Source organism: Oryctolagus cuniculus, chromosome 14 (genome assembly GCF_964237555.1).
Source record: "Oryctolagus cuniculus chromosome 14, mOryCun1.1, whole genome shotgun sequence".
Classification (NCBI taxonomy): domain Eukaryota; kingdom Metazoa; phylum Chordata; class Mammalia; order Lagomorpha; family Leporidae; genus Oryctolagus; species Oryctolagus cuniculus.
Window position 1 is genome coordinate 86,575,835 of NC_091445.1, and position 25,652 is coordinate 86,601,486.

General features: G+C 39.8%; 2 protein-coding genes across 6 annotated transcripts in view; both read left to right on the top strand.

The window, feature by feature from the left end:
• The first annotated feature begins 100 nt into the window (after positions 1-100).
• TRAPPC13 (trafficking protein particle complex subunit 13) overlaps positions 101-25,652 on the top strand; it is a 49,151-nt gene continuing 23,599 nt past the window's right edge. For all 4 annotated transcript variants that reach the window (XM_002714067.5, XM_008262283.4, XM_008262284.4 and 1 more), the window contains exons 1-4: positions 101-242; positions 13,840-13,908; positions 14,462-14,561; positions 19,831-19,915. In XM_002714067.5, coding sequence (XP_002714113.2) covers positions 197-242; positions 13,840-13,908; positions 14,462-14,561; positions 19,831-19,915 — 300 coding nt within the window. In that variant the 5' untranslated portion in view covers positions 101-196. The remainder of the gene's footprint in view (positions 243-13,839; positions 13,909-14,461; positions 14,562-19,830; positions 19,916-25,652) is intronic.
• Positions 103-5,544, top strand: SHLD3 (shieldin complex subunit 3). Of its 2 annotated transcripts, none has more exons than XM_051853722.2 (2): positions 103-242; positions 3,945-5,544. In XM_051853722.2, exon 2 carries the CDS (start codon positions 3,965-3,967, stop codon positions 4,709-4,711), a length of 747 nt encoding a protein of 248 aa, XP_051709682.2. In that variant the 5' UTR covers positions 103-242; positions 3,945-3,964; the 3' UTR covers positions 4,712-5,544. The 2 variants fall into 2 exon arrangements, with proteins under 2 accessions (XP_051709682.2, XP_051709681.2); XM_051853721.2 differs by having other exon boundaries at positions 106-242; positions 3,850-5,544.

The window sequence follows — 25,652 nt, forward strand, 5'->3', positions numbered from 1 at the left end:
AGAGCCAAAGGATGGCTTTGGTGAAAAGAAGCCGTTGGGTCCGTAAAGGACGCAGTGAAAGGAGAATTTAAGGTACAAAGAAGCTGTTGGGAGGACGTTTGACGCCTGTTCTGCCCGACGTACGCTTTTTTTCCCTTCCGGGCCAAGTTGAACCTCTTCAGCCCCCGTAGGCCTGGAGTCAGACGTGCCGGTCAAAATGGAAGTGAATCCCCCCAAACAGGAGCACCTGCTGGCGCTGAAAGGTAAATGTGTGCCGAGGTACCGTTGTTCTGTCTTATTCCCTTCTCTCGCAGTTTCCCGAAGGCCGTTGCCACACAGACGCGACCTCTGTGACAGGGGCCAGGCCTCAAAACACTCGGTGCCCGCCGCCCCGCGCTGCGTCCGGCGCGAGCAGGAGGAGGCGACTTGGCCTCTTCGCGTTTCGCTTTCAGAGCTGCTTTCTGGAACGAAACAGACACCTGGTCGTTCTCCCTGACCTGTGCTGCTGCAGTCACCAGATGTTTGGATGCAGAGCCGAGGCCGCGCCCCTACTGGGGAGACCTCTGCGAACCGGGGTGCATTAAAGCAAACATCCGAAATGGCTTTTCCTTCCGTCTCTCGTCTCTTAGTGGGCACTGGGAAGTTACCAGGTTTCAGGTTTATCTGGGGTGTTAGCACTGCGTAGCAACTGTGCGAAGGATTTAGCAATACATAGCCCTGCCACGCGTAACGTAGATTTGTTAAAATGTACGGCTGACCGTCACCGCATTGGGTTCCTAATCTTAACCGCAGATCGCAAATATTTGAGTCAGATTATGTCTGTGCTGAAGGTGTGCAAGCTTTTCCTCCTATCAGTATTTTCTGAACCGGTATAACCACAGTGTACTGCAAAGTACCTGCCGCCCACGTGGGAGACGCGGCGAAGTCCGGCGTCCTGGCCTCAGCTCTGGTCCAGCCCTACCTGTTAGGGACATTTGGGGAATAAAGTAGCAGATGGAGGCGCTCTTCCTCTGTCCCTCTCGTATTGTAAGTTATCCAGACGTGATTTAAAGTGTAGGGGAATGTGTTCTTATGTTGTATGCAAATACGACACCATTTTACATAAGGGACCTGAGCGTGCTGGGATTGTGGTGTCCCAGGGTGAGCCGGAGGCGCTTCTTAGGGAATACCAAGGGGTCACTGTTGGGTACTGGTATGTTGGAGACTTGCCCAAAACTTCACGGCAAGTTTACTGAGTCTGATAATTGTATTATTTAAAAAGAAACAGCAAGGCATAATTTCCTTGAATGACTGTTTTCTGAAACTCATATTTGAAGTGCTTTGAGCTTTGTTTCTTATGTTTTCTGCTATCACAAATGCGTATCTCTTGGATGCTTCTACTCTTTGGTTACCAAGGCCTTCTTGGACTGAGCTGATGAAATGCTCAGTAAATATTTGAATTCCGTTGAATTTCACTTGCCTTCCTTACTGCATCATCCTTACGCCCACCCACTCCAGGTTAAGATGTAGACATCAAGCGTGATTGGAAGCTTGCCAGTCCCTTTGTAACAATCATTCTGATGCCTGGAGTTAACAAGGCTATCTCTGACTGCAGAAATAAGAAACGTCACTGTGTTAAGTATAATTGCAGTGAACAAATGATCTAGACTAAAATGAGGTTAGTCATGGTAAACTGGAAAAAAAGAAGAAAAAAAACTATTTATGTCTCTTATTTTTCAATATCACATCAAGTAGTGGAATAGTTATTACTTTGCTCTCAGAAGTTAAGCAGTCTGGTGAGTAATTTAAGGCAGTATTTCAACACGAGGCCTGCCTCCATCTTTCCAAGATGCCATGTTGTTTCCTAAAGAATGAAACAGCATTTTCAAAGATTATTCCTTTACCAATTACTTCGATGGGAATTTGCAAGTTCTGTTCACTGCTAGGTGTGGTTTTTCTACAAATCAAAAGCTTGTAAATACAGTTAAATTCTGGTGATAGGGAGACTGCCATTAGAGATTTTCAGTTTTGTTTCTTTATTTCTCAAAACAAAATTTACCTAGGAAAGAGTGCTTAACTGACCTAAAAAGGCAAATGCTGTAACATTTCCTGATAGTTTCAGCTTCATGAAAACTCTTTGGTACTGTTCTTCCCTGTTATCCTAGTGAATCAAGAATTTCCACAAATTTTAATTTTATTGATGTTGAATGCTTAAATGATCATTTAAGTTTATTTTCTTGTACTTTAGTATGTGAAATGTTAAGATAACACCTTGTTAATCTTGAAATGAGAAAAATTTTGTTTAACAGGAGCTCTTAAAACTTCAGTTTTCCCCTGAGTACAATATTGAATAACTTCAAATAACAACAAAGAAAAGAGTCTTAGTGCCATATTTTAGAGTATGGAAGTGTAAGAAAGAATGAAAGAAAAAGAAATCATTACTAATTCTTGAAAGAATATATTGTTAAAATTATGGATCTATGTTAACATTATGGATGTAAAGAACTATAGTCACTATGAATTAGGACAGCTCTGTTAGTGGACATTAATAGTATGTAAAAGAACATTATGAAATTGGTTACTTTTGACTTTTTAGAATCAAACAGTGGTTCTGTTATGACATCATGACAGGAATCTCCACTCTAGCTGGCAATGGCGAAACCCTCATTAAGTAGTTCTGCAGTGAGCTTTGTGGCAAAGGGATTCTAGTTTTCTTAAAGTAGTAGAGCCTGCATATGACTCTTAGTGCTTTGGATCTGGTCAGCTGGAAGACTCCATTCTTGAGCCTGTGTCCTACATGCTGGAATTTATTATTGATTGCTTTATTTGGGGCAACCTGAGGACTGTTGTGTTCTAAGAGAATACAATAAGAATCTAAACATCTTGTTCCTGCTTCAGATTGGAATTCAGAAGCTGCGGTTCTAGGGCCTTGATACTGTGTTAAGTACTCTGGTTGTAACAGAAGAATCTGACAAAACCAGTTCCTAGTTTGGTTAAAATGCAAAATTAAGCTATATTCCTGTTTTGGGTGATAACTGAGAATGAGCTAAAATCATTAAATATTCTATGTATTTTTGGTGGAATTCATTTAATTTTAAAATATAAAATGATTTCTTTTCACCCACATAGATTAAAAATTACAATGATTTCATTGTCCTCAATTCAGATGTCTCAAATATGTACATATTACGTTTCTGTTATTGTCATTATGAATGTGATAATTTATTTTTTTTAAAGAGTTATTTATTTATTTGAAAGGCAGAGTAACAGAGAGGGAGAGGCAGAGAAAGAGGTCTTCATCTACTGTTTCACTCCCCAAATGGCTGCAATGGCTGAGCTGGGCCAATACAAAGCCAGGATCCAGGAGTTTCTACCAAGTCTCTCATGTGGGTGGCAGGGGCCCAAGCACTAGGGACATACTCCACTGCTTTTCCAGGCCATAGCAGAGAGGTGGGTTGGAAGTGGAGCATCCAGATCTCGAAACGTCGTCCATATGGGATGTTGGCACTTCAAGTAGCTACTTTATCTACTATGCCATAGCACCGGCCCCAGAATGTGATATTTTAAGAATCACTACTTTACTCTGTTTTTGCTATATTCTTAGAACTATTATTACTTAATAGATACTTTCAAATCCTTTATATCTGTTGATTTAAACATCTGGACTCCTGGCATTTTTAGCCTGAAAGTGATCTTGAAGGACATCTAGTTTAGATTCATTATTTTGGTGAGAGGATTTTCAAATTTGTGATTCACATTTATCAAAGTAGCACTTTGATAAAATATCATGTTGGGATTGATTTTTGTGTGTGTGTTTTTCTTTTTCTCCCTGCCTGTTTGTATGCAGGCTATTCCTACCATATCTTATTCTTTGCAATACTTCTACTTCAGGTCCTGTTTCCCTCTGATTGGGCAAGAAAGTCTTGTAATAATAAATTACATTCTAGTTCTGAGGAGTTCAGCTAAGACGTTTTCTCTTCCTTAAGAGTGACTGGATTACTGCAGAATGACTACAGAAATAATATTACATTATCGACCGTATGAGAGTGATCCCACACAGCTGCCAAAAATTGCAGAAAAAGCAATTCAAGACTTTCCTACTCGTCCACTATCAAGATTTATTCCTTGGTTCCCATATGATGGGTCCAAATTTCCAGTCAAACCTAAAAGATCACCACCTGTGATTTCTGGAGAGGCCATTGAAGATGTGAAACAATCCTTAACCAGTTCAGAACAAGCCGTTAAATCACAGAGTTACGATTGCACGGTAGATCTATTGGAATTTCAACCTAGTTTGAAAAAGCAGCACTTAATGCAGTCATACACCCTGGATGGGCAGACTGATTCTGGAAATCCGGATAAACAATCAGGAGAACGGCGCAAGAGGAGATCCTGGAGTGTTTCCCTTCCCAGCAGTAATTGCACTGGAAAGATTTTGCCTTTGTCTAAAAAATTGCAAGATAGTTTAAAGGCATTAAATGTACATTCACTTTATAGAGCAAGATGGACAATAGGACATACCATTTGTGACCATCAAACTCTGGAAGACATCTGGGCAAAACTCAATCAAATTATCAGGCACAATGAACTTCCATCTTGTAATGCTACAATTCAGAGACATTTAGGCCAAATATGGGTGTTCTGTGATATTATGTACTGTGAATATGTGGGAAATCTTCTTAAAAGGAGATTAGCTCTTACTGGAAAAATTCATTTATTTGTACATAAATATGGTGTTATTTTTAGTATGTAGTGAATTGCGCTGCTTGACCAAAAGAGGAATGTTCTGAGTGAACTGAGTATGGAGTGAACTATTTAACTGAATAAATTTTTTCTGATTTTTAAACTTCTAATTACTATTTTTTGTTTGATGCTTCTCTGATATAGCCTATTTATTAATATTGTGGAAAACTAATTTTATGGTAATATGTGTTATGATTTGTGTTCCAGAAATGAATAAGTACCAGATAAATTCCTAGGCTTGTTAAATTTAAGTTGAAAACTTTCTAGCAGCCTTCTTTTAAATGAATTGTGATGGATTACTTCTCATACTGAATTTGAAAGTAAAATGCTGTGTTCCTTTGGTTCTGTTACCTTCACAGTGTTTGAACAAGGTATTCCTATTAATTGAAATGAGTAATCCAGATTTTGATGAATCCTTAAAATCTAATTTTACTGTATTTTTTCTTTATTTACCTGAAGTATAGTGATTTTTTAAAATAATGCTAAAAGCTATTCTGTTAGCAATGCTATTCAAGTGGCATGAATGTAGTTCAAAGTGGGAGACCAGCCCAGATTCTTAAGATTCCCAGATATGTGATGGATGGTACAATTTGCCTAAGACCATAATGTATCTTCAAAGTTCTAACCTGTTTGGAAGGAAATATCAAATATAGATAGGAGATCAAATTCTTTAATTACTCTAATACAGGTAATTCAATCCATGTGACTGTTAATATTTATTATTAATGTGAATGATTATTGTAGTCATTATAAGTTTGTCATAAGCAAAATCTTACAAATTGGTTTTATACATCACATGAAAATAGCCAAAATGATTTATAGAATAAAGGATTTATAAAAGCATGTAAGCATGTCTTTATTCAACCAATGTAAATGTGTACTTGGTGCTATGATATAGTAGAGAAGGACACATACATGGCCCCTATCCTCACAGAGTTTATGTGTGATTCCTACAATTAACTCAAACCAGCTCCCTGAGTAAAATGAATAATACAGTACACACTGGGAAGACGGAGACGTACTTGCCTTATAGGAAAATGCCTGCCATGGTGGGAACTCAATAATGCATGATAAATGTGCCTGTTGGTGGGATTCTTCATGGCCTCAGCTGACTGACAATGCCTAGAATGCACTAATTTTTAACTAAAGAAATCATATTTTCCTGATAGGTTTCTCTCTGGCCAAACTGATTTACTTTTAAATTCCATTTAGCAGCTTTTTACTCGTTCAGATGAGATTCCTGTCTAGAAAATAATCATGTGCATGAAAGTTTCCAAAAGTCATTAACTAAAAATATACAGGGGAACAGGAGGAGTTTTCAAGACAACTTCAGTAATTTCTTCTTTTATTTAATTAAATTATTACTCTTAAAAAGACTTGAAGAAGTTATTCAGTGTTGCCAGTGAGCTTAAAAATAAAGGATGCTTGGTATTATTAGTCTTTTTTTTTTTTTTTTTTTTTTTGACAGGCAAAGTGGACAGTGAGAGAGAGAGACAGAGAGAAAGGTCTTCCTTTGCCGTTGGTACATTCTCCAATGGCCGCTGCAGCTGGCGCACGGCGCTGATCCGAAGCCAGGAGCCAGGTGCTTCTCCTGGTCTCCCATGGGGTGCAGGGCCCAAGCACTTGGGCCATCCTCCACGGCACTCCCTGGCCACAACAGAGCTGGCCTGGAAGAGGGGCAACTGGGACAGAATCCGGTGCCCCCACTGGGACTAGAACCCGGTGTGCTGGCGCCGCAAGGCAGAGGATTAGCCTAGTGAGCTGCGGCGCCAGCCCCTAAGACAGTCTTAAAACAGTACGTTTGGTTTTATTTTTCAAGTTTGTTTAGCTAATCAAGAGTTAAAAGTTGGGAGCTGATGTTGTGGCATTGCAGTTTAAGCCACCACACAGGATACCAGCATCCCCCATTGGACTCCAGCTGCTCCACTTCTGATCCAGCTCCCTGCTAATGTGCCTAGGAAAGCAGCAGAGAATGCCCAAGTACTTGGACCCCTGCAACCATGTAGGTGACCTGGAGGAAGTTCCGGGCTCCTGGCACTGGCCTGGCAGAGCTCTAGTTGTTGTGGCCATTTGAGGGATTGAACCAGCATATGAAGATCAATCGCAATCTTTCCCTCTCTCTCTCTCTCTGCCTTTCAAATAAATAAATAAATCTTTAAAAAAAAAATAAATAAGAGTTCCAGCCAGTGGTGTGGTGTGGTGGCTTAGGCTGCTGCCTACAACGGCAGGCATCCCTAATGCGTGCTCCACTTCCAGTCCATCTCCTTGCTAGTGCACATGGGAAAGCAGTGGAAGATGGTCCATGTGCTGGGGCCTCTGCACCTACATGGGAGACCCAGGTGGAGCTCCTAGCTCCTGGCGTCTGCCTGGCCTAGCCATGGCTCTTAACAGCCATTTGGAGAGTGAACCAGCAGATGGAAAATCTATTTCTTCCTCTCTCTGACTGTGCCTTTCAAATAAATAAATACATTTTTTAAAAAGTTAAAAGTCATACCATTGTCTTTTTATGCTAATCTTACTGCTTTGACATGATTGTACACAGAACTAAAAAAATGTACAAGGTATAGTCAGGGTTCATAGATTTCTTATGAGCAGTTTTCTAATTCCACAATCACACATTAAAAGGAGCATCTTTGTGACAGATTTAAAATATTCTAATTTATATAAATTACTTTCTCCTGTGAGAACCAATGAAATCCAAAAGTGGGAAACTGAAGATTGAGTTTTACTTCAAATAATGCTAGAATTTTAAAAAAAGAAACAATTTATTTCTCATCTACCTGAACAATACTTAGTAGTCAGGGCCTAAGAATTTAGAACCCATTATTATTTCTTTATTTCTTTTTTTTTTTTTTTTTTTTTTTTTGACAGGTAGAGTGGACAGTGAGAGAGATAGAAACAGAGAGAAAGGTCTTCCTTTGCCGTTGGTTCACCCTCCAATGGCCGCCGCGGCCAGCACGCTGCTGCCAGCGCACCGCGCTGATCCAGTGGCAGGAGCCAGGTGCTTATCCTGGTCTCCCGTGGGGTGCAGGGCCCAAGCACTTGGGCCATCCTCCACTGCCTTCCTGGGCCACAGCAGAGAGCTGGCCTGGAAGAGGGGCAACCGGGACAGAATCCGGCGCCCCGACCGGGACTAGAACCGGGTGTGCCGGCGCCGCAGGGCAGAGGATTAGCCTAGTGAGCTGTGGCGCCGGCCCCCATTATTATTTCTTTAAAGATTTTCTTAGGGTCTGTAGAACCGTAGCGCTTGTTATTCTTGCAGCAGTGTTTCTGGGTTCCATCGTTAAGTCATAGAAATGAAGATAAACTGGGGAGGCGAGTGTGTACCGAGGTGTATCTGTAGGGGCATTGGTAAAATACTGTTAGCATTTACTAAGAAAGTAGCAGCAGTACCATAATTTTATTTTTCCCTGACTGATAAGCTGCTCTTTAAATAAACGTTAAGTCAAATTTAAAGGAAAAAGATAAGATGTAGATGGCATCCAAATTATGAATTTTTTTCTTTTTGTCCTTATCCTAGACAAATCTAACTTAAGTTGTGAACTTGTCAAGTAACTTGAAGGCCATCATTTGGTAAATTTTCAAATAATAAATACTCAGACTCTATCTGCACAAAATGCTAAAAATTAATCCAAGGTTCACAAACTTGAATGCCCTCAAACAGGCATTCAAACAGGTACTCTGCACATGAAGAAGAGTCTACCTAATTTTTAATATTCTGGCCAGCAAAAATGTAAATGGAATTTCAATTTGGTCCCATTTGCTACTTTGTGACCTCTCATTGATCTTTCTCTGAATTTTCTGATGACTTACAAAAGGTTTTTTTTTTTTAATTTTGCATATCAGTTTCACAAGTGAAATGTGTATGCTTAGCGGTTTAACTTGATAGTCTCTAGACATGGTCCTACTCAGTGTATGCAGAGAATATTTGATACTTGACTTACAAATCATATTTTCCTCTTAATTTACTAGGCCAAAGTGAATAACTTTTTGACCAAAAATCTGCCTTAAAAATTAACAGTGGGTACAAAATTAATATTTGATAACCAGTGTCTCCTTCTAGTTCTTCTGTCATTTGTTTTTAAGATTTATTTATTTGAAAGTCAGAGTTACACAGAGAGAGGAGAGACAGAGAAAGAGAGGTCTTCCATGAGAAGGTTCACTCCCCAGATGGCCGCAACGGCCAGAGCTGCACCAATCCAAAGCCAGGAGCCAGGATCCAGGAGCTTCCTCTATGTCTCCCACTCAGGTGCAGCGGCCCAAGGACATGGGCCATCTTCTACTGCTTTCCCAGGCCATAGCAGAGAGCTGGATCGGAAGTGGAACAGCCAGTCTCGAACCGGGATGCCGGTGCTTCAGGCCAGGGTGTTAACCAGCTTCGCCACAGAGATAGCCCCTCTTCTGTCATCCTTTAACTTTGTTTTTAATGGACAGTATTTTCTCTTTTCCAGCTAATATTTTTAATTCTTGAGATCCATTCATTCATTGTAAATAGGAAATACTGAATTTTAAATGTGTTAATAGCAGCATATTTTGGATTGTCTTTTAGACATGTACAGTGAAACCTTAATGGGTTTAAAAGTTCAAGAAATAATTGTACTCTAGAGTGATAATGTCACTAACTTGTTTGTGTTTGTGGTTTAAAAATCTGCAATATGATGAATTGTGGTTTATAGTAATTTTCTTTAAATCCCCAACATGATACCAACTGCTTAGCCTTCTGTTGATTTCTTTCCTTTTGTTTTTGAAAAGTCAAAGAAAATTGGTGCTTTTAATACCAATTTAGCATATTTTTTTATAATTTTTTATTTTTAATTTGATTTGAAATGCAAGGAGAGTGAGCTAGAGAGAGAGAGAGAATGTCTTCTATCTGCTAGTTCCTTCCCCAAATGCCCACAACACCTAAACCAGGAGCTGAGAACACAATCCAGGTCTCCCACAGGGGTGGTAGGACCCAATGCTTGAGCCATCACCTGCTGCTCCCCTACCCCCACAAGGTACACATTAGCAGGAAATCGAAATCAGAAGCAAAGTGCCAAGACTCAAACTCAGGCCCTACAACAGTGGATGCCTGCCCCATATTTTTATTTTAAATGGGGAATTGTTCCTTATCCACTGTCTATTAAATCACAAGAATCAGGAAGAACTACAGGACTTACGGATCTCACAGTAAGCAAATAAGTTACACATTGAGTTCACTTTAAAAATTTACTTGAAAGAGGTTTTTTTTTTCCGATTTATTAATTTGAAAAGCAGAGGTACAGAGAGGCAGAGGCGGAGAGACAGAGAGAACCTCCGTCCACTGGTTCACTCCCCAAGTGGCCGCAACAGTTAGAGCTGGGCCAATCCAAAGCCAGGAGCCAGGAGCTTCATCTGGTCTCCCATGCAGCTGCATAGCAGAGAGCTGGATTGGAAGTGGAGCAGCCGGGACTCAAACCGGCTCCCATATGGGATGCTGGCACTGCAGGTGGCAGCTTAACCTGATGAAAGGGCACCGGCCCCTGAAAGTCAGAGTTACACACAGAGAGGGAGAGAGAGAATCTTCCATTCACTGGTTTATCCCTGAATAACCACATCAGGGCTGGGCCAACTAAAGCCAGGAACTAGGAGCTTCCTCCAGGTCTCCCATGTGGGTACAGGGGCCCAAGTAGTTAGTCCATCTTCTGTTGCTTTCCTGGGCATATTAGCAGGGAATTAAATGAGAAGTGGAGCAGCTGGGACTCAATTAGGCACTCATATGGGATGCCAGCGCTGCAGGTGGCAGCTTTACCCACTGGGCCACAACGCCAGCCCTGAATGAATTCAGCCCTGAATGAATTCTAGGATCCCTTTGAGAGTGTGTTAACTTCCTTGTGTAAGATTTCGTTTCTTATGAAATAAAAATAATTAGTGGGAAAGAAATAGAGAACACCAAATGGTATTCAAAGTGAGCTTAGAATCCTGGATATTTACGTTGCATCCTGTGTATCACTTTGAAGGCACCATTTTATGATCTTCATATTCTGTTTAATGGTTATCTTTTCCTAGTTAAAAGTGAGAGGGACCAGCACTGTGCTGTGTGTTGAGCTGCTGCTTGTGGCACCAGAATCCCATAGGTTCAGCTCCTAGCTGCTCTGCTTCCAATCCATTTCCCTGCTAATGCACCTGGAAGGCAGCAGATGGCCCAAATGTTTGGGCCCTTGCCACCCGTGTATGAGACCAGGATGAAGTTCCTGCCTCTTGGCTTCAGCCTGGTACAGCCCTGGTCATTGTGGCCATTTGGGTAGTAAACAAGCTGATGGAAGATCTCTGTCTCCTTCTGTACTAGTTAATACTCTGTTTGGGGGCCAGTGTTGTGGCATAATAGGTTAAGCCTCCACCTGCAGCACCAGCATCCCATATGGGTGCCATTTCAGGTTGAAGCTGCTCCACTTCCAATCCAGCTCCCTGCTAATGTACCTGGGAAAGCAGTGGAAGATGGCGCAAGTCCTTAGGCTTCTGCACCCTTGTAGGAGATCTGGAAGAATTTGCTCCAGGCTCCTCTCTTCTACCTGGCCCACCCCTGGCGGTTGTGACCATTTGGGGAATGAACAAGCAGATGGAAGATTTCTCTCTCTCTCTCTCTCTCTCTCTCTCTCATCTTCTCTCTGTAACTCTGCCTTTCAAGTAAATAGAAAATAAATTTTAAAAAATACTGTACAGATACATTCCTACTTCTCATTCCCCTAGGATGTTTCAGATGAAGTGTGACATTCCAGGTTTGTGCTCTTACACTTATAGTTAATAATTATAAAGCATTATTTTAGAACAGAGCAAACGCATCTGAGTTCAAATCTAGGTTTTGCGACTTACCTGCTATATAATACTTTGTTTGCAAACTACCCTTTCTAGATATTGTCATTGCCGTATCTGTATAATGGGAATATTAATACCAACCTTGTAGTGCATTCAGGAGAATTAAATGGATTATTACTTGTGTTTCACATAATGCCTGGCACTAATAAATACTCAGTAAATGCTAGCTATACAAAGTGACTTAAGAAATTTAAAGTAAGTATTTGTTGACTGTTTCAAAAGCCAACTACTCAATATACCAGGTTGTTTAATAGCTTCAGTTCATGAAACTTACACTTTCAAGATAAAGCCCATTACCTGGAGACTTCAGTGAAATGTGAATCCTTTCATTTAGATTCTGTAGAACTTTGCTAAATGAGAGTATTTGCCCTCACTGTGCCAGAACCAATATCAAATATGGCAGTTTCAGAACTGAACATGGTATGTAAGAGCCTAGACCTCATGGAGTTGGGAAAGAAGTGCTAGAAACAAAAAAGGAAATAAATATTGTTTATGGTAAATATAAGATACTATATATAAGAATAACAGCCTGAGTTTTTTGTTTTTTTTTTTTTAAATTATGACATTTAAGCTGAGATTAAGATGAAAAAGTCACTAAATTTTTAAAGATTTTATTTTTATTTCTTATTTATTTGAAAGGCAAAGACAGCTTCCATTTGCTGGTTCACTCCCCAAACGCCTGCAACAGTCAGGAGTGGGCCAGGCTGAAGCTAACAGCCAGGAGTTCAATCTGAGTCTCCAACTTGGGTGGCAGGAACCCAACTTACTTGAGCCATCACAGCTGCCTCCCAGGATCAGCATTAGCAGGAAGCTGGAGTCAGGAGCCAGAGTAGGTTATCAAGCCAGGCGTTTTGATGTAGGACATGAGTATCTTAAATGCTAGGCTAAATGGTTGCCTCTAGTTTAAATTTTATGTTGTCTTTTTTTTTAAATATGGTCAAATGACAGTCTTCAGATGTTATTTTAAATTTTTATAAATCAAAATATTCTATTGCTGAAACTACATTGAATAAATATTCACTTTTTCTATCTGTCAATGACTTAGATTTTTTTCTGTGTACCTATTTGGACGTACGCAATTTACTTGACACCTGAGATGAATGTGTAAATTAAATTTTATTTTTTTCTAGGTAGCTTAATAGTTATCTTATTGCATAATAATGAATAATCCTTTTCCTTTTTGGTTGATTTTTTTTCCCCTACATCCTAATAATTTTTTTAAGTATCTAATATTGCTGAATGGTCTCATGTTAATAAGCCAGTTAATTTAATATGGACCGAAATATATTTTTAAGTATAGTATGACCTGTTCTTAATTTTTTTCTCATCTAGTTTCCTTAAGTTATTTTCATTTATTTGTTTTCCTAGATAAATTTTAGAAACATTCTGTCTTATCCCAAAAAGAAATTTTTTTTTGAGAGGCAGAGTTAGACAGTGAGAGAGAGAGACAGAGAGAGAGTTATAGTCAGTGAGAGAGAGACAGAGAGAAAGGTCTTCCTTCCGTTGGTTCACTCCCCTAATGGCCACTACGGCTGCCACTGCACCGATCCAAAGCCAGGAGCCAGGTGCTTCCTCCTGGTCTCCCATGCGGGTGCAGCGACCCAAGCGCTTGGGCCATCCTCCACTGCCCTCCCGGGCCACAGCAGAGAGCTGGACTAGAAGAGGAGCAACTGAGACTAGAACCCGGGGTGCCGGCGCCACAGGCGGAGGATTAGCCAAGTGAACCATGGTGCTGGCCCCAAAAAGAAATCTTAGATTTGGTAGGAATTATATAGACTTATACATTAACAGATATTTTCATAATTTTATGCAGAATTGATATTATTTAAAGAAACATTTATTGAACTTCTGATACTTACATATATAATTGAGAGACTTATATTATAATTGAGAGACAGAGGGCACAAAGATCTTTTTGCCATAAAATTATTGTTTCATATTGAAAATGGTAGGTGAATATAAGCTAATATTTTGTTGACATTGTATACAGTGAAGTCGCGCAAGATTTTTTTAAGCTGTGTGTTCATAATAAACCATTAGCTTTAAAATTATTTTCCAATAATGAAAATATATTTACATTTTTATAATTTATAGATTAGAAATAAAATATTTTTCTCAAAATTCTTTGTGTCACATAGAGTGATTTTTAGTAAATCATTGATGTGATAATCTTAGGAAATATTTAATGTTATATTTAGGGAATATCTAGGTTATAGTTTGTGTTAGTATAAGATTGAATACCATACGTTTGAAAATATTACCCCAAAGAAATATTAAATGTTTGTTTACTTTCTTAATTCACAGTGATGCGATTGACTAAGCCTACTTTATTCACCAATATTCCAGTAACATGTGAAGAGAAAGACTTACCTGGTATGTATGATATCTGCTTTACTCTATAATAACCTTAAGGAGACATTGAGTTGCCTCTGTTGTCTTGGAATTAAGCCTAGCCTTACCAGTCTTCTGCCAACACTAGCCCTGTGTTGGATTCCTTATTGCCTGGTTTTGTACCATGTGAATGGTGGCTAGCTGAGTAATAGGCTTTCCTTTTAATCTACATGTCACAGTACTATTAATATCTGTCAACATGACAGTTTAGTTTAAGGAAGGATATGTTCATATTCATGAAACTATTAAAATTGCCTTTATCCTCAATTGGTACATCAGTGTATGTACTAGTATTCCTTTTATTGAGAAGTATTGATGCTTTGTACTTTTTATATCATGACCTGCATTTTCGTTTGTTTCTAAAGTGTTTGTTCTCTGTGTGGCCAGATTTTTTACTTGCCTTTGTTGTATTAAAGATTAGAAATTAGGTTTTTTAAGATATAGCTTTTGTCAAGAAATAAACTTTTAATGTATCTCTGCCAAATATTTATGTAAGCAAAACTTATTAGAATTTCATGTTTTTCTGTTGCTGCAGGAGATCTCTTTAACCAACTAATGAGAGATGATCCTTCAACTGTAAATGGTGCAGAAATTTTGATGTTGGGAGAAATGTTGACTTTACCACAAAATTTCGGGTAAGAATGATATATACACATAGGAAATGCAACAATACTTTTCTTTTCCTTTTTTTAAAATTTTATTTAAAGTATACAAATTTCATGTATACAGATTTAGGAACATAGTGATACTTCCCCCCTACCCTTCCTCCCAGCCACACTCTCACCCTTCCTCCTCCTTCCTCTCCTATTCTCTCTCTTAATTTTTACAATGATGTACTTTCAGTCTACTTTATACTCATAAGATGAACCCTACACTAAGAGTTCAGCAGATAGTAAGAAGAAAATGACACTGTTCCTCAACAGTAAAGACAGGGACTGTAAACAATCATGGAAGCTCAAAATGTCGATTTCATTCCTATACATTACATTTTGGTCTCTATTAGTTAGCACAGATCAGAGAAAACAAATGGTATTTGTTGTTTTGGGACTGGCTTATTTCACTAAGAATAATGATTTGCAGTTGTGTCTATTTTGTTGCAAAAGACAGGATTTCATTCTGTTTTATGGCTGAGTGGTATTCCATATTATATATATACCATAATTTCTTTATCCAGTCATCACTTGATGGACATTTGGGTTGATTCCATATCTTAGTTGTTATGAATTGAGCTGCAATAAACATGGGAGTGCAGATTATTCTTTCATATGCTAATTTCATTTCCCTTGGGTAAATTCTGGGGAGTGGGATAGCTGGGTCATATGGTAAATCTATTTCAGCTTTCTGAGATATCTCCATACTGTCTTCCACCATGGCTGCACCAATTTACATTCCCACTAACAGTGTATTAGGCTACCTTTTCCCCACATCCTCACCAGAATTTATTGTTTATGGATTTTTCTTTGAGAGCCATTCTTAGTGGGATGAGGTGAAACCTCACTCTGGTTTAGATTTGCATTTCCTTGATAGCTAGTGATCTTGAACATTTTTTCATGTGTCTCTTGGCCATTTGAATTTCCTCTTTTGAAAAATGCTTTTCAAATCCTTTGCCCATTTCTTAACTGGATTGTTTGTTTTGTTGTTGTTGCGTTTCTTGAGCTCTTTGTAGATTCTGGATATTAATCCTTTAGCAGTTGCATAGTTTGCAAAAAATTTCTCCCATTTTTTAAGTTTCCTCTTCACCTTGCTGAGTGTTTCCTGTGCAGTCAGAAACTTCTCATCTTTATGTAATCCCATTTATCTACTTTGGCTTTGATTGGCTGTGTTTATGGGATCTTTTCCAAGAACTCTTTGCCTATGCCAGTGTATTACAGCATTTCCCCAATGTTCTCCTCTAGAAATTTGATGATATCTGGTCCTAGATTTAGATCCTTGCTCCATTTTTTTAAAGATTTATTTATTTATTTGAAAGGCAGAGTTACAGAGAGAGAGAGATCTTCCATCTGCTAGTTCATCCTCCTAAATGGCCACATCAGCAAGGAGCCAGGAGTTTCTTCCAGGTCTCAGTACTTGAGCCATCTTCTGCTGTTTTCCCAGACACATAAGCAAGGAGCTGGCCTTGATCCATTTTGAGTTGGGTTTTTTTTTTTTTTTTTTTTGATATATAAGGTAGGGTTGCTTTTTCATACTTCTGTATGTGGAAATCCAATTTTCTCAGCACCATTTGTTGAAGAGACTATCCTTTCTCTAGGGATTGATTTTACTTCCTTTGACAAAGATTAGTTGTTTGTAGATATGTGGATTGATTTCTGGAGAATCTACTCTGTTCCATTCATCTGCATGTCTATTTTTGTGCCAGTACCAGGCTGTTTGAATGTAATTCCCCTGTAGTGTGTCTTGACATCTAGTATTGTGTTGTCTGTCTCAGGCTTTGCTTTTGTTGTATAAGATTGTTTTGGCTCTTTGAGGTCTCTTGTGTTTCTCTATGAATTTTAGCATTGTTTTTTCTAAATCTGAGAAGAATATTGTTGGTATTTTGATTGGGATTGCATTGAACCTGTAAATTGCTTTCAGTAGTATGGACATTTTGATGATATTAATTCTTGCAATTCATGAACATGGAAGATTTTTTCCTTTTTTGTGTATGTCTTCCTCTTTCTTTTTAAATATTTTGTCATTTTCATTGTGGAGATCTTTCACCTTCTTGGTTAAATATATTCCATGGTATTTAATTTTTTCTGTAGCTATTGTGAATGAGATTGATCTTAGAATTTCTTTCTCTTCCTTGGAATTTGTATATACAAAGACTATTGATTTTTGTGTGTTAATTTTATATCCTACTGCTTTACTAGATCTTTTAGGACTTCCAATAGTCTCTGAGTGGAGTCTTTTGGATCTCCTATATAAATAGAATCATGTCATCTACAAATAGGGATAATTTGACTTCCTCCTTTCCAATTTATATCCCTTTGATTTCTATTTCTCACCTGATGCCCTCTGGCTAAAACTTCCAGGACTGGATTGAATATAAATGGTTCTTGTCTGGTTCTGGATCTCAGTGGGAATGCTTCCAACTTTTCCCCATTCAATAAGATGCTGGCTGTGGGTTTGTCATAAATTGCCTTGATTGTGTTGAGGAATGTTCCTTCTGTACCCAATTTGCTTAAGGTTTTCATCATGAAAGTATTATGAATTTATCAAATGCTTTCTCTGTATCTACTGAGATAATCATATGGTTTTTGTTCTTCAGGTTTTTGTTCTAATGTGATGTATCACATTTATTGATTTGCAAGTGTTGAACCCTCTCTGCATACCAGGAATAGCTCCCACTTGGTCCAGTTGAATGATCTTTCTGATATGTTGTGTTGTTGGACTCTATCAGCTAAAATTTTGTTGAGAATTTTTGCACCTACATTCATGAGGGATGTTGGTCTATAGTTCTCTTTCTCTGTTGTATCTTTTTCTGTGTAGGAAGTAAAGTGTTGCTGGCCTCATAAAAGGAGTTTGGGAGGATTCCCTCCCTTTTAATTGTTTTGAATAGCTTGAGAGGAATTGGAATTAATTCTTCTTTAAAAGTCTGGTAGAATTCAGCAGTGAAGCCATCTGGTGCCAGGCTTTTCTTTGTTGGGAGGGACTTACTTTATTACTGATTTAATCTCCATCTTGGTTATTGATCTATTTAGGTTTCCTGTGTCTTCTTGATTCAATGTTAGCATATCGTATGTGTTTATTCTTTCTTTCAAAAAACCAGCTCTTCGTATCACTGATCTTTTGTATAATTTTTTATGGTTTCAATTTTGTTTATTTCTTCCCTAATTTTAATTTTTCTTCTACTAATTTTGGATTTGGTTTATTGTTTTTCTAGGTCATTGATAGCTCATTTATTTTATGCCTTTCTAATTTCTTAATATAGGTACCAGTTACTCTGAACTTACCTCTTAACACAGTTGTGAAATGCGACAGTGCCATAAACTGTTGCAGATCCATTTGTTCAGAAACTAACCATGGAATCGGAACATGCTTGTGATAGATATAGGTGATAAAAAGTTGTACAAATTATACTGTGTGGCTCTGGTTTTTATTTAAAAATGAAATTATATATTCCATAATAAAATGTTAATAGTAATTCCTATTTCCTTGTTTTGATTTTCTTCTTTTAGATTCAATTATATTTATTTTTATATATTATTATTATTTAGAGTTGCTTACATTTATTTTTAGTGGCCATGTATTTTTATTTAAACTAATATAATATAATATAAATGTCTTTCGTTTAGCCTTACAGTCCTCTCCCAGCATAAGTTATTAGACTTGTCAGCTAATTAGGAATTCTAAATTTTTTGTTTCTTCTCTTGTTCTTAGGTATTATCTCATTTTTTAGACTTTTAAAAAAGATTTATTTATTTATTTGAAAGGTACTGTGAGAGAGGGAGAGACAGATCCCCCATCTGCTGATTTACTCCCCAGATGCTCGCAGTAGCCTAGACTGGGTCAGCCTGAAGCCAGGCGCCATGATCTTCATTTGGGTTTTCCACATGGGTGGGAGGGGCCCATGTACTCGTACCATCTTCCACTGCTTTTTGTAAGCCATTAGCAGGCTGCTGGATTGGAAGTGTAGCAGCCAGACAACAACCAACACCCATATAGGATGCCCGCATCACAGGCACAGCTTTACCTGTTATGCCACAATGCCACACAAAGGATCTGTGTAGTCCTCAGTATAAACACAGATCCTAGGGCCGGCGCTCTGGCGCAGTGGGTTAACGCCCTGACCTGAAGCGCCAGCATCCCATATGGGCGCGGGTTCTAGTCCCGGCTGCTCCTCTTCCAATCCAGCTCTCTGCTATGGCCTGGGAAAGCAGTAGAAGATGGCCCAAATCTTTGGGCCCCTGCATCCAGGTAGACCTGGAGGAAGCTCCTGGCTCCTGGTTTCAGATCGTTGCAGCTCCGGCCATTGCGGCCATCTGGGGAGTGAACCAGTGGATAGAAAACCTCTCTCTCTCTCTACCTCTCTCTGTAACTCTGCCTTTCAAATAAATAAAATAAAAGCACAGATCCTGTATCAATGACCCTCACCAGGGAATCAGGCAGCCCAGAGCATGTGGTGCTGCCCACAGCAACTGCCCAAAGTCCCAGACACACCATGCACCCTCCGAAACAGCCACAGTGTTTTCATAGTCTTGACACACAAGGCTCCCACAGTCACCAGCACCCAGCCCCCTGTCTGTTCTCCCAGCCAGACTCAGGCATCTCCACTCGGTTGGTTGCTGGGCACAGCTATTACGTATGTCCAAAATGGCTCGTCCTCTCTCGGCTTATTACAGAATGTCAGTGCAGTGTGGTCGGGGAGACAGAAGTGTTCCCCCTTTTTTTCTCCTCTAGGTTGGCAGGTACACTGTCCCCGACAGGGCTCGAAGCCACACTTGAGCTAGGCTTTTCCCACAGCTGTATTGCCAGTGGCTTGGACTGCTCCAGGCGCATCTCCCCTCACTCGCCAAAGCTGGCGCAGAGGCTCTCTGCTGCACGTGTCCACACCCTCCGTGTGGGTCCCCAGTGTCCCTCTAATTTGCCTGGAATTTCCTCCGCCATTTTCTCCCCAACTCTGCCCTAAGACTGTACTCTCTCCCCTTTTTGTAAGCTGTCTTCCCCTAGACTAGAGCAGTAAGCTCCTTCCCTATTCCACCATCTTGGATCTCTCCTCTCTAATTATTCCCATATTTACATTTGTATTTTGGACTATGCTAGGCACTGAGTGAGCAGCCTAGTGTAAATAAAGGGATGTTGAAGTGGTATTTCACCCAATCTCTATCTTTCCCTAAAGTTTTCTGCATTTGAAGTTTTTAGTCATACTGAAACAGAGTATTTATAACACCTGAATGTATGTCTGCATTTTATTTTATTTCACAGGAATATATTCCTGGGAGAGACCTTTTCCAGTTATATCAGCGTTCACAATGATAGCAATCAAGTTGTAAAAGATATATTGGTAAAAGTAAGTGGCATTCTTGTTCGGGATATATTTTACTAAGAAATATATAATTCTTTCTGTTGTGTTTTTGAAACATTATTAAAATGGATGTTTGATACTGGGCTGTTTAATTGTCATTAACAAGTTTTAATGGAATGTCAAAAGGTATAAGATATTTTTGCTAAACCCAAAAACATTTTTTCTTATCCTCAAGGTTTGTGACTACCTGGGTAAGAAAATGTACTAGTCAAATGTGGGTGACTGTTTAAACTTTTATTAATATATGTGACTGTTTAAACATTTATCAATAAACTTTTTATTAAAATTAATAAAATTTTAAAGACCAAAGTGGAAATATCACTAGGGATTATATCAGTCAGGAAGGCTTATTGGAGGAGAAGGAATGCAAGATCATCTTGACATGGAGAAACAGTCAAGAGGGACATGGTAATCAGAGGAAGAGACATAGGAATAACCAGTGTTCCTCATAGCAGTGTATAAAATTCACTTGATAAGAGTAGATGGGGTTGTAGAAGATGTGTGTTGACCATACACTGGAGCATCTTGAAAATCAGGCTAAAATTGTAGTCTTTTAAGTTCATTTTAAAAATATTTGGTAATCAATGTAGGCTTTGGAGCAGATTTCTCTGTGCCTAGTGTTGGGAAGACTGATAGAAACGCATTATGTGGGATGGTTTGTAGAATAGACCAGTTGCGAGATTCATAAAGTAGTTCAGAAATCAAGAAAGAATATGCTAACTCAGTTAACAACCTGAAACTGATTATAAAGAGAAAAAAAAACAAAAAGAAATAAAAATTCATTGTATGGCAGGGAGAACTTGTTATCCAAACTGTCTCTGAGTTTAGAGTTTAGAGTTTTGGAGCATTACCAGGAGGGCTGTAGACTAGGTACAGTGGGTTTGAAGATGATCATAGAAATTTAGAATTCAAAAAGACTTCAGAAGGACTGGTGTTTAGCTAGCAGTTAAGACACTCAATTCCCAGCACCATCTCTCTCTCTTTTTTTATATATGATTTATTTATTTATTTATTTGAAAGGCAGACATTCAGAGAGAGAGGGAGAGGCAGAAATCTTCATTTATGGGGTTATTCCCCAAGTGGCTGCAACAGCCAGGAGCCAGGAACTTCATCCTAGGTCTCCCACATGGATGTGAGGGCCCAAGCACTTGGGCCATCCTCCGCTACTTCCCCAGGCACAATAATAGGGAGCTGGATCAGAAGTGGAGCAGCCAGGACTCAGAACAGAGCCCATATGGGATGCTGGCACTGGAAGGCAGGACTCTACAACACAGCAGTGCCTGCTCCTGCCCCAGCTCCAGCTCTTGACTCCCTTCTTGCTAATATAGAATCTGGGAAGCAGTTGCGATGACTCAAGTGATCAGGTACCTGCCACCCACATAGGAGCTCCTGGGTTGAATCCCCAACTCCGTCTTCAGTCCAGCCCAGCCCTTGCAGGCATCTGGGGAGTGAACCAGCCAACAGATAGAATCAGTCTCTCTCTCTTTGTCTTTCCTCTCTTCGCTGCCCTCCCTCCCTCTCGTGAATTTTTAAAAAAATAGACCTTAGAATGCAAATATTTGAAATTATATATATATATATATGATCCAATTTCCAGAATCCAGAAGCAGATTTTTGTAGGCATCTTCCTGTGTTTGTCATATATGAATGAAATTTCTGTTTTTTTTTTATTAGATCAGGGTTTACAAGCTACAGCCTTTAGACCAAATTGGCTCTACGGTCTGTTTTTATAAGGCTTTTGGACAAAGAATAGTTTTTCATTTTAAAATGATTGAAAAGAAACAAAAGAATATTTCCTGAGGTGAAAATTATATGAAATTCAGATTCAGATGGCTCAAGTAGTTGAGTCCCTGGCACTAACATGGGAGCCCTGGATTGAGTTCCTGGTTCCCATTTGTGGCCTGGCTCAGCCCAGCTGTTACAAGCACTGTGGAGTGAAGCAGACAAAGGGAGCTCTCTTTGTGTCTCATGGATGGATGGATGGATGGATGGACAGATGGACGGATGGACAGATAGATAAATAATTCTTAAAACAGTTAACTCCTTTCCATGTACACAGCTCTCATCTTTCAGTAGTATCCTTTCTCAGTATTTTCACACTTGGACTTTGGCTGTTTGGCATCGCTTTAAATCATTCTTTGGTCTGACCCTACTCTTCTTAACTTCAGCTCCATTTTTCATGAATTTCTCTTATTCTTTGGAAAGGCTTATGCAAAAGCTTGGGAATTTGCCTACTTACCCATAACTGGAAGTTTGGACATTTGTTGCCTTCTATTCACACTAACATAGGTTTTAAATTGTTTTATCCTTCCATCCTTCCCTCCCTCCCTCCTTCCTTTCTATTCACACTAACATGGGATTTTGAATTGTTTTATCCTTCCCTCCCTCCCTCCCTAAATCCCTCCCTCCCTCTTCCCTCCCTTCTTTTTTGAATTGTTTTATCCTTCCTCCCCTCCCTGTCTCCTTCCTTCTTCCTTCCCTCTTCCCCTCCCTCCTCCCTCCCTTCCTTCCTACCTTGGAAGAGTCACAGTTATAGTTCAGCTACCGAGAAGTCTGTCTTCAGAATTTTAGTTTGTCTGTAACTCCTTGAATTTTGGAATCCCAGAAAAAAGATGGTGGAATGTTCTCCTTTTATTTATTCACTGTTATCTTATGTTATTTTGGATAATACAAATGCTTATAGATATTGTACTATGTTTAATTAGAAATTACTAGTTTTTTGTTTTTTTAAATTACAAAAATCTCAGCATTTAAGTCTGTAAACCTTATCGTGCTACCATAAGTATTTTATAATTTAAAAGTTTGTAATAAATGTGCTATAAAGAATAGTAAATAGGCTGGCGCCGTGGCTCACTAGGCTAATCCTCCGCCTGCGGCGCCGGCACACCGGGTTCTAGTCCCGGTCGGGACGCTGGATTCTGTCTCTGTCGCTCCTCTTCCTGTCCAGCTCTCTGCTGTGGCCAAGGAGTGCAGTGGAGGATGGCCCAAATCCTTGGGCCCCGCACCCGCATGGGAGACCAGAAGAACCTGGCTCCTGGCTTCGGATCAGCGCAGTGCGCCTGCCGCAGCGGCCATTGGAGGGTGAACCAACGGAAAGGGGAAGACCTTTCTCTCTCTGTCTCTCTCTCTCTCTCTCTCACTGTCTACTCTGCCTGTCAAAAAAAAAAAAAAAAAAAAAAAGTAAATAACTCTTAACGCTTTATGCTAGTGGTTCTCAAACGTTCGAAGGTGTTAAAGCCATCTGGCGGCTTGTAAAGCCACTGGTTGGTAGGCCCCATTCCCAGAGTTTCTGATTCACTTCATCTTAAATGGCGCCCAAGAATTTATAAGTCCAGTGTTTTCCCAGGTGATACTAATTTGTGGTGTTCTGGGATCCATGCTTTGAGAACTACTGGTCTATACTAATCATTCACACATTGATTCAAATATATATACACCAGTCATGACTTTAGAAACTAGATTTTAGCAAGAAACGAAACAGACAAGCCTACTATATTCTCTTGAAGCCTACTCTACATGTTTTTAAGTATATTTCTCCATTCTGAACATGAACACCTTAACTCTACCAAACTCTTGATGGCCTCTGAAAACTCTAGAGCTTTCACACTTGTCCTAATTTGCTACCTCTGTTTAATTTGCTAGGAATTATTACCCCAACACCCTCTCCTCTCTGCCTATTCAAATTCTATTTATCCAAAAACCAATTTGCAGCCTGAAGCCCACCTTGCAATTTTCATTGCATATCCTATCTCAAGCCAATCCTTCTTTACCACTTTACTCTGCTGTTTTTCTCTCAGTATGTGCTCTGGCCTCTAACATCTGTAGTAATATACTTATTTACTACAAGTTGTCTTCCCTGCCATCTTCTTCAGAGAACAGAAATTTCGCAGGGGCAGAGATTTGAACTGTTTTGTTCAACTGATGTACCTCCAACTCTTTGAACAGGCCCTGACATATCCTAGGTAATCAGGAAGTACTCAATGTAGCATTATTTATAGTGGTAAAAAGGAGAAAGGCAAAAGTGTTGTGTAATCTGTACACTGTACTTACAATTAACATTTACAGAAATGACATAGAACATACTGGGAGAACTCAGGAGAACATATTACACAGAATACCGATGGATTTGAGTATTTTTTCTCTCTCTCTTCTAATTTTAAAAATAATTAAGGAATTTTGAATCTCAGCTCCATTAATAATTATGTAACCTTGGGACAGTTGTTACTTTTATCTTTTTTTAAAAAGATTTATTTAATTATTTGAAAGAGTTTTCAGAGAAGGAGAGGCAAAGAGAGAGAGATAGAGATCTTCTATCTGCTGGTTCACTCCCCAAGTGGCTGCACCAGCCAGGGCTTAGGTCAGGCCAAAGCCAGGAGCTTCATCCAGGTCTCTCACATGGGTACAGGTGCCCCATGGACTTGGGCCATCTTCGACTGCTTTCCCAGGCACATTAGCAGGGAGCTGGATTGGAAGTGGGGCAGCCAGGACTTGAACTGGCATCCATATGGGATCCTAGCATTGCAGGCAGTTGCTTAACTCTACACCACAGCACCAGCCCGTTACCTTTTATGCTGAGTTTCATTGTATGTAAAATAGGGATTATACACCTACTTCAGGTTTATAAGAAAGAAATGAGTAAGGTACTTAGAACAGTGTCTTGCACATGATAGGTGCTTGATAAATGTAAGCTACTATTTTGTGACTGAATATAGTAGTGAATGAGATGGCGTTAGTAAATATCCTACTTTAAAATGACTCACATTAAGAAGGTTGTATTAGAAGTAACTGCAGGCTGGCGCTGTGGCTCACTAGGCTAATCCTCCACCTTGCGGCGCTGGCACACCAGGTTCTAGTCCCGGTCGGGGCGCCGGATTCTGTCCCGGTTGCCCCTCTTCCAGGCCAGCTCTCTGCTGTGGCCCGGGAGTGCAGTGGAGGATGGCCCAAGTGCTTGGGTCCTGCACCCCATGGGAGACCAGGAGAAGCACCTGGCTCCTGCCTTCGGATCAGTGCGGTGCGCCGGCCTCAGCGCGCCAGCCGTGGCGGCCATTGGAGGGTGAACCAACAGCAAAGGAAGACCTTTCTCTCTGTCTCTCTCTCTCACTGTCCACTCTGCCTGTCAAAAAAAAAAGTAACTGCAAAGTTGGCTTTTTAAAAGAAAGAAAAGCTTAGCCGGCGCCGTGGCTCACTAGGTTAATCCTCTGCCTGTGGCGCCGGCATCCCATATAGGCGCCGGGTTCTGGTCTTGGTTGCTCCTCTTCCATTCCAGCTCTCTGCTGTGGCTCGGGAGGGCAGAGGAGGATGGCCCAGGTGCTTGGCGCCTGCACCCGCATGGGAGACCAGGAGGAAGCACCTGACTCCTGGCTTCGGGTTGGCATAGCCCTGGCCATGGTGGCCATTTGGGGGTGAACCAACGGAAGGAAGACCTTTCTCTCTCTCTCTCTCACTGTTTAACTCTATCTGTCAAATTAAAAAAAAAAAAAAGAAAGAAAAGCTTAGACTCCTAGCTCTTATGTAAAAACCTTCATCAGTCCCTATGAGCTAATGTGATCTTTGCTTTCTCTAAATTTTTCTTAACATTTGCTTTGAAGTTTTATCATAACTTCATCCATATATTCAGTATTCAACAAATGTGTGTTAATTGCCTGTTATATGCCAGGCTCCATGCTATAGTGATGAGCAAGAGAAGACAAGAGGTTCCTGCCTCCATAGACTTTTCCCATAG

What these genes read in the sequence shown, in the direction of transcription:
- SHLD3 (XM_051853722.2), top strand. Translation starts at nt 3,965, where the DNA reads ATGACTACAGAAATAATATTACATTATCGACCGTATGAGAGTGATCCC.